A 9,913-nucleotide genomic window follows, 5' to 3' on the forward strand; every position below is an offset into this window, starting at 1 on the left:
CTTTGGGGAAAATACTTACTATTACATGAATGGCTTGCTCTGATTTAAAAATGGTTTGTTCAGGTTACATATTTAAAACAACTTTAGCAAAATAAATTAGAGTTTTAATTAGAGGATTGTATGGGAGACCTTGGGACCTTTAGGCCAAGAAGGTTTAAAAAATCCTTAAAGCTCCTGTTTGAAGATCTTTGGGAAAGAAACCCTAAAACTATGCTTGGCTGCCAGAGTGTCGGGAGCATCATGCCTTCACTCTCTGTAAGCATGTTTTCTGATTTGCACACTCAGACCTTGAATTTCCGTGACTACACTAAGCCCAAGTGAGCTTCCATGGACCTAACCCCCTCCTCATACCTCCAGAAACTGACTCAGCCTGGACTTCCTAAACATATTCTAGCTGTTAGAATTTTTAGTAATTTATGTAGTCATTCTGCTTGTCTTTGTGTTGCAGACCAAAGGACAGAATTAAAAAATAATACACCATAGAGCTAGAGAGAGGTCTCAACAGTTAAGAGCACTGACTGACATTTCAGAGGACAAGGGTTCAATTTTTAGTACCCACATGGCAGCTCACATGTGTCTATAGCTCCAAGATCCTACACCCTTACACAGACAAGTAAAACACCAGTGTACATAAAAGAAAATAAAAAAAAACACCACCACATTATCTCCTTTCCCGTTTGAGAACCTAGTACTTTATCAAAGATAATTCATCAAAGCTGGTGAGATTTCCATTTTCATTCTATAGCTAGGTACTATGTTTATTATTTTCTCTTAACATGCTCCTCCTTCCTTTTGTTATGCCAGGGAGGGAACCCAGGCCCTTCCCCATGCTAGACAGTGGTGTACCACTAAATAACATATGCAGTCTACTGTATTTTAGACCAAATTATCACATAAGGCCAATCCCCAACTTATAATCTTCTCAGCTTCACCGACTTCAGCATCAACATAGAAACACACCTCTGCTGTGTCTGTGAGGGTGACTCTAGGAAGGTTGAACTGAAGAGGAAAGACATACATAGGAGGTAGATGGCTCTCATCCCATAGACAGAAGACCTGGCCTGAGTAGTATAGAAAAGGTGAGCACGATACACAGTCACCATCCATCACTCTCTACTTCCTGACTACAGCAGCCTTTCCTGCCTAACTCTGCATCCCTTCAGCTCTGAGCCATTCGAATCCTTCCTCCCCTCTGTTGCTTGGGATTCATCACAGCAATCAGAAGAGTAACCAGTAGACCTTACTAGGGCAATGGTTGAGCCCCATGATGTTCCGTTATGGTGTCTTGACTGTGATTTTACAGTTAAGTCTCAGGACAGGATCCTCACTATCCAGTATCCAACAAGCAGGTCCATATTCGTTCTGTTTTGTGTGACTTTGACTAGACACCTAACCAGAACAATGTAGGGGAGAAGATATTTGTCTCATGCTTTCAGGGATTTTGGTTCAAGATCATTTGTCTCCTGTACTTAAGCAGAACATCACGGCTGAGGGAGTTTGTGGCTGAGGAGAGCTATTTACTTTCTTTGTAAACAGGAAGGAAAGAGCGAGACAGAAGGACAGACAAGGATCTCCAAGGACCCATCCCTGGTGACCTACTTTTTGCCACCTAAACCTTACTTCTGGAGTTTTCTAGAAATTCCCAAACCAGTACTAGGAGCCAAGCATTCGGTCCCTAAGCTTATGGAAGTATATCTCCTTCTTAAACAATAACATAAGTACTTATGTCTCACAACTTGCTAGCATCCATAGGCTTTCAAAGAAAACCAGGCATGCTAAGATGATTGTGGTTTTCCTTCATCTTCTTCTGCACCAATAGCATGCTGTGCTGTAGTGGAGCACAGACTGGCGTGTGTATAGCTCAACCCTCTTCCCAGGCTTACTTGCAGTTTGCTGGTGCTAAAACAACAGAATGCAGCTGTGTACTGATTCCCTAAAGAGCAAACCTAGCTGAAAGAAAGTATTTTCTCTCCCAGGCCACACCTTCTTTCCCCTACAGATATTTGTGCTCTAGGCCTCAGATTGCCCCCTCACTGCCTTTTACTCATTAGGAACGTGTTGAAAGCTCCAGACAAAGGTAGATCAGAGCTGCTCGCAGCTGGCTGAGCATTTTCAAATAGCTGGGTCTGAAGATCTGGCAGCAGTGGATTTCACTTCAGTGATTTCAGGGTGGTTCAGTGGTCATATGGAGAGCTTATGAGGACTTTAATAAATTATAAATGGAGGGGAGCAGAGATTTGGGGTAGACTTTTAAAAGGCCTTTATACCTAGGAATTTGGGACTTCTGAAGCCAATGAGAACTTTAATCCGCCCCCCACTCCATACTTTTTTGCCTCCACCAACACTGCCATAATTCCATAATTATTTACTGATTTTGCAAGGAACATTACATTAGGTAGAAGAGGAAGGCAGATATTAGAGATAGCTGGTGACTCCTGCTCACTTGAAAGAGCAGTAGTAACCTGTAATGTGTCAAATGAGACGCCTTAGAAAAATTACATTAAAAAGGCAGGTTGAGGACCAAGGATGATTATGTTGATCAGTGGGTCTAAATGCTGTCCTCAAGCATAAGTGAGAGCTAAAGGTACAAACTAATCAGTTAGGGACAATTCAACCAGAATGGGCAGTTAGAAAAAATCTCCAACTGTGTGAAAAGAGAAGGCTCAGATCAGTGCCACCACTGTAGAAAAGAGGATCTTGAAGAGTCAAGGAAAGTTGTAAAGTTTGGATACACTTTACACATGTGGAAGATGTTTGAAAGCCATCTCCCCATGCCCCACCCAAGACCACTAAATCTGAATATTGGGAGCCCAGCCTGTCAGCACTGCTCAAACTGATTTCAGCATTAGAGCTAGCATCTTTTGTGATTTCAGCCTTTCAAGAGGATACCACAGCCAGTTTGAGGCAAACTTTTGCCTTCCACTCCAAGTTGTCTTTGTTTGATCGATTAAACTCGAGTTTTAACTCATTCAGTGATTGCATTGCTATGTGGGGTGCATTATTACCGACAAAGCAGTGTTAACAGTCTCAGAGCTTTGCACAGTTTGATACAATACAGGCCAAAGGACTGCTGTTGATTGAAACTGGGGAAACACTGGGGAATTCCACCTTCTTTGTTCTGACTGTACAGATTCTCTCAGCTAATTCCACATCAAGTTCCTTGTGGGAAAACTGGGGAATGTTGGCCAGGTGATTTCAGTGGCTCTGCCACACTAAACAGTCAGACCAGCCTATGTTCATGAAGATTTGAGAAACCTAAGGCACAAAATTGCTAAGCAGGAGCCTTCCTTTCTAGAATGTACAGTCTGGTAGAGCAGGATGGTTTTCTTATGTTCTTTGTTGTGTGCCAAATAACTGGGACAGTGTTATCTTCTAGTAAAGGCTTAAAACCCATTTGTTGATATATAAAACTGTGAGTTAGCCAAGGTAACATAATGTGGAGGTCACCCACAGAGTACTTGTTTGGTGAGTTAGCTTTTTGTCACTACGACAGATACCTAAAGGAAATTATTGAAAAGGGTGAAAGATATATTTTAGCCCATGATTTCAGCACTTATAGCCCACAGTTTGCCAGTTCTGTTGTTTCTGGACCTGTGGGGAAACAGAACACCCTGGTAGTCAAAAAGCACATAAAGAGTCAGAGGCCCTGAATACTTGTAACCTACATAGTACAAAAAGAGGACTGACTTACTGCTTGGCCTCTGACATCCACTTCTATGCACATAAACATGTAAATAATGATTTAAAGACATACCTTCATTACACACACACACACACACACACACACACACACACACACACACACACATTCAGTTACCTATCCCATCCATCTAGGCTCCACCTACAGTTCACCTCACTTCCTAATAATACCATCAGTTACAAACCCAGTAAACTGAATAAGTCAGACTTCTTGAGATCCAGTGCCTATGAATGATTGATGCCACCAGCTGAGCACCAAGCCTTGAACATAATGATCATTTGGTAGGGATATACAATATCTAGACTATAACAGTTGAGCTTGTTCAGTTTGATGTTCTCAGACCTAAAAGTCTATGAAATTCCTATTGATGTGGAGACTTACAACTCTATCTCTTGTCTCTGTGATGCCTGCAAATATTTATTTAAGAGGAGGGTGAGGCCAGAAAGCATGTCTTACAAAAATCAAGCAGAAAGTCCACTGTAGTCAGTTGTTAGCTCTCCCCAGACAGGGAGAAACTCCTGCAGGTTTACTCAGACACAAAGAGGAGAGGAAGAGGATGGGCAACTGGGCTGGGCAACTCTGATAAACCTGTTGGTTTCTCCTCTCTTGTAGGAAGCCAGTCCTCTCAGCAGCCATCAAACTACCGAATGCAGCAACAATAAATCAAAGACTGAGTTGGGTGTCTCAAGAGTTAAATCTTTTCTTCCTGTTCCTAGAAGTAAAGTCGCCCAGTGTTCCCAGAACACCAAAAGAAGCAGCAGCAGCAGCAGTAATACAAGGCAACTAGAAATCAATAACAACTCCAAAGAAGAGAATTGGAACTTAGACAAACATGAACAAGTAGAAAAACCTAACAAATAGGCCTGCCTACAACACCTATGACAACATGATCACCTTAACCTCTTTTGTATATTTCATGCAGAAACCAAGACAAAGAAGATGTAAATACCTTCAAGTGAATAAAACCATTTTTTTTTCCTGTAATATAAAGGACAAGTGCGGGACCACTATTCAGCTTTTTGTAAAGAATGTATTTATAACCTCACATTTTTTTTCCTGTTAATTCTATAGGACTAAACTTCAATCCCATGAAGTTATGACAACTTTCCAAGTAGTTTTTGTAATAGAAACCTTGTAATAGTTTCAACCAAGATGTTCAGGGGTATTAAAGCAGACGTATCTGTGTACTGTATACTGCTATCTGTACATATGTACATATATGTATATTTACAGAAGTTGCATACATGTGTACAAGGTTGGCTTAGATGAAATGTGCCATCTGGAATGGAGATGATAGTTTTGTGTTCATCTGATGGGGTATGATTCGAATGGGGCAATAACAAGACATTTCTAAACAGTTATTTTCCATTAAAAGCCATATGAAGTATTTTGCCTGTTAAAATTCTAGTTTTACATTTTGAATCCTTTAGTGGTTACATTGCCATCTGGTTGCATCATGTATATATATTTACGCTTCTGAGTTTGCATTATGACTTGTAAAATATGAAATTATAATGCAATAAAAGTGTTATCTTTCTTACAAAACTTTTGTACCTAAGTGGATATAAAAGTTATCTGCATCAAGAAAGACATCAGTTAAATGAATTTGGAGTTAATGTCTTCAATATATTTCTAAAAGCACACTAATAATAAAACTAATATTTTCTAGAAGTGTGTCTTATAAATTAATGGTGAAATTATTCGTCCAATTCAAGGTACTTTGACACCAAATAAAATTTTGAATTAGTGAAGTTATTTTGCTGTATTTTCCTATCTGTAGCTGCTCTTGGAAACTTGCTCAAATAACAGTCGTATAATTGGAAGCCAGCAGCATAATGTTCCATTTAGGAGTGCCACAAAACATATTCTGCATGCTGCTGTTTCACCAGCTCTCTACATGCTAGCTTACCCTTACAGGATGTTCTTAGACATTTGGCTGGAATAAAAACAGATAGAGCTTGAACTATCAAAACAAAGTACAATTTTCAAATAAAGCTCATTTGCTTGCCTATTAAAAGTCTTTTGAGGGGTCAGGATAGGTATTTACATTAAATACACACATATAGACACTGTTTTAAACTTCTTTGCAAAACTAGCTGGCCAATGTTAGGGGACAATGTAGTGACTGTCGTACGGCTTTAGGTGAAGTAGAAGAAAGGATTGCCATTAGGGAATAACCAGAATGCAACGCGTGTCAGCATTCTTCCTTGGGCTCTCTCTCCACCAGGCAAGTTTGGGGGTGGAGGTGTAGAATGTCAACCTCATGTACAGGAAAAGGTGCAGTGGACAGAAAGAACTGGAGCAAAGGTCGAGGGATGGGAGAAGAGGTTCTGGGAAGTGGACCTAGACTTGAACACAATAACTATGTTGGGCTGGACTCAAATTCTGCATGCCAGGTAGCATTTGATACTCAAGTGTTTTCATAAAAAGGTGCTAGTCTTGGGAGTGAGACAATGCAATCAAAGACAAAAGGTGAGAAAACAAAATCAAACTTGAGAAGCCCCGAGGTGACCCATAGTAGTTGATCCGTGCTGTTGCTTCATTTTGTCAGATTCAATGTGTACTTTTGATAATTAGATGGCAGGCAGCATAAAGTCTAAAAAGAGCATTAAGATCAAGGGCTTTCAAAGTAGAAGCCTACTGATAGGTCATGATATTTAATAAATCATAACTCATTAAAAAAACAGAACTTGATAGAGTTGTAAATGTCAAGGTCATTGCAATGAAAGGACTGTGAAGCATTTATCCAGTGTGTGGATTATGAGTGCATATCCATGCAAGGGAAATTATGACTATGGACCATGGTCCTACATCTTTAAATGCCAGTAGGATATCATAGAACATGGTGGATCTTAAATTTAAGAGTGAGTCTGCAGTTGGCTAGATAGGGTCATAATGATAAATAGCCTTGTGGCTGAATTAAGCACTGCTGATTATTACAGGCTGCTGTGGTAAGTAACAGGTTATTTAACCTGTAGCAAAACAAAGACCACAACAACCATAAAGACCATGTGAGTATTACAATAGAGCCCAGTAAAGCATTTACCATGGCCTCTGTCATTTATAAAATGACTATGGATTCAATGTCTGGGAGCTTAGCTGGATATAGTAACTAATATGCACATAATTGCAGCCCAGGGGAGGCTAAAACAGATCACCAGGTGTCTGAGGGCAGCTCCAGCTTCAGAATGATGGCCTGTCTCAATTTTTTTTTCAGAACTTCTTGCGGTACTATGTATATGCATACATACATGTTTATGTATATAGCAGACAATCTGAAGGAAAAGAGAAAGCTTAGTACCATCATTGTGGAGTTCTGCCTCGTATTCCTCGTGTTCAATAATGGAGAGATCACAAGACAGACAGAGCAGAGAAAGCAGACTTAAGCTCTTCTTTAGGCAATGTGGATCTAATAGATATACTGACAATATTCAACCCAATATAAAACATGCTCCAGGATAGATCATATTAAGCCACAAGCTGTTATGGGAGAACTTCTAAATCATCCCAAGTATTGTTGCAACCCAGTGATATGAAACAAGAAATCAGTAAGAGAGAATATTTCAAAAGAACAATCCTTAGAAATACCCGCTAACACGCCTGAACCACCAATGAATCAATGAAAATAAAAGAGAAACAGGAGAATGTGAAACAACTGAAAATAGAAACAATGTATCAAGACATGGGACACAACCTTACAGTTCAGAAAGACAGCTCATAGCAATTAGTAGCTACATCAAGAAAAGTCTCAAAGTCAGGCATTGTGGCAAACACCTATAATCCCAGGACTTGGGTTGTCATGAGTTTGGGGCCATTTGATTAAAACAAACAAAAGCCTTCAACCTAACACCTTAAGGAACAGCTTAGAAACCAGCACAAGTTTTCAACAAACTAAATCCAGAGCCAGTATAAGGTTAGAAAGAAGAGAATTCCTAATGATTAAAGCAGGTATTTACATAGCCACCTTTAGGGCAATCCTACACTTTCCTCAGCTGTTGTCATTCAAATATAACCAATGACAGCTATATTATGAGCCTTGCATTTTAATTTTCAGCTCTCTGAATCAATAACCAGAAAAATGACTACAAAACACACTTGCGATTTTTCACATCCATTTTTTAACTTAAGAGCAAGGTTCTCCAGAGTAGGCTCCTGTATTTTTGTGGCTGCTTGTGTAAATAAGACAAGAAGACTTTACCATGCCTGGATACCAGTAAAAGTTGTTAATTTTGATGAAGTCATTTTTTTCACAAACGGAGTGTTTCTGTGCAGTTGATCCTTAAGGAAAAATCAAACTCAGTTGACTAGCCTTAGTCTTTATTTTGGCATTTATTCTTAATGACAATGATCCATCCTGTGAAATTTCACAATAATATCTGATTTCTGTTGCCCTGCAAGGTCTGTTTTTCTTTAAAGAACAAACAAACAAAAAACAACAAAAAAAAGAAAAAACAAAAAAACTGCATTAGTGACTATTTGGTGATTATATACTCTGATAATCTGATTTTTTATTAAATCAGATAAACATTGTGTACTTGCTGAGTACTGAGAAGACATTATACAGCACACAGAGAGGGAATCTATAGCTACATGACACATCTAGCCCACCCTTAACAATGAGAACTACCCCCAAGATATCAGGAAATATGAGTCCAAACTCTTATCACAAAACTATGAAGAAGACCTTTAACAACCTAGGGCTCTCCTGTGCTAACGGAGGAAAACAACACATTTCTCCTTCCCCCTAGAAAAATCAAACTCTGACAATCATTCTATTGATATGAAGGCAATGAACTAGACGGACAGAAAAGGACATTAATGTTGTATTCAAAGATATATTTCTCCTGAGATAATTTAGATATTTACATCTATTCAAAGGGTCTTCAAACCTTATTGCTCCCTCATTAAAGAACCATGGGGCCAGGAGCTGAGAACAACACACTAGATTTACCTGGCTCCTCTAATCTTGACTTTACTACCAGGGCAAAGCAGTAAGTAAAGATGATTTCCTATTATGTATGTTCTATGAAGACATTCAGTAGAGTGGTTTGATGGAGCCCAGGAAAGATCATGGAGGGAGGATTGCTTTAGGGCAAGGTGGTCTCTAGAGACTAGGGACATGACATTCAATCGTACATCTGGGAGATGCAATAGACCAAGACACATTGGACGTAACAGAAGTTGCAGTGGCAACTGCATTCATATACAAAGACAAATGAGTGTATGTTAAATTTAAAAACTACTTCATAGCAAAAGGGTAAATCAACAAGGTGAAGACGTAACTTATGAAATGAACTACAATCTTCACAAGTCATATACTTAGTGATATCCAAAATGCATAAGGAACTCAAACAGCAAGAAAACAAATAGCCTAATTACAAATGTGGGAAAGGACACAAAGAAGTACGTGTCTTGCAAAAGAAAGTACATATGGAGGAAAATACTCAATATACTACTCATTATTGAAATGCTAGTAAAACCACAATGAAATGTTAACTTACACCTTTCAGAGCAGGCATTATCAAAATAGCAAAAGATACAAGAGTTGAAGAAAACACACAGGACAAAAAGAATCCTAGCACACTGTTGGAGGAGTACAAACTGAATTCCATGCTCTTTGCTTTAGAGCCTATATAGAAAATAGTATGAAAGTGCCTTAAATTAAAAGGCTTAGGAGATGGCTCAGTGGGTAAGACTGCTTCCTGCAAAAGTAAAAGGATCTGAGTTCAAATTCCCAGCCAGAGAAAAGCTGTATATTCCAATAACCACATTCTTGGGGGAATGGAGACATATTGTATAAGTTTACTGGCCTCCAGCCTAGCCGAAATACCAAGCTTCAGGCTCAGTGAGAACCTCCAAACATAAGGCAGAGAGTGATAGAAGAGGAAACTTGATGAACTCTTTTGACCTCTACATGTGCAGGCAGGCAGGCAGGCAGGTAAACAATTTAAAAATACAGATTCCACATTATCTTATAATGCCACTACAAAGAAAATGATATCTTCTAAAAAGGATGATCTGCTCACTGTAGCATTACTTGCAATAGATAAAATCTGAAATTAACTTAAGCATCAACTGATAGGCAGATAATGAACACATGGCATAAATAAACAATGGAAGCTTGAGCCAATTTTAAAAGAAAAGGAGGTCCTGTCATTCATAATTACATGGATGAACCTAGAAAATATTATGTTAAGTGGAAAGAAGCCAAAC

General features: G+C 39.1%; 1 protein-coding gene across 2 annotated transcripts in view; it reads left to right on the forward strand.

Moving 5' to 3' along the window:
- The window catches only part of Cttnbp2 (cortactin binding protein 2), a 143,600-nt gene extending 138,149 nt beyond the window's left edge, over nucleotides 1-5,451 (forward strand). For both annotated transcript variants that reach the window (XM_028778429.1, XM_028778430.1), the window contains exon 23: nucleotides 4,313-5,451. In XM_028778429.1, the coding sequence (XP_028634262.1) occupies nucleotides 4,313-4,561 (249 nt within the window). In that variant the 3' untranslated portion in view covers nucleotides 4,562-5,451. The remainder of the gene's footprint in view (nucleotides 1-4,312) is intronic.
- Nucleotides 5,452-9,913: the final 4,462 nt, after the last annotated feature.

Source organism: Grammomys surdaster, unplaced genomic scaffold (genome assembly GCF_004785775.1).
Source record: "Grammomys surdaster isolate TR1022 unplaced genomic scaffold, NIH_TR_1.0 335, whole genome shotgun sequence".
Taxonomy (NCBI): Eukaryota; Metazoa; Chordata; class Mammalia; order Rodentia; family Muridae; genus Grammomys; species Grammomys surdaster.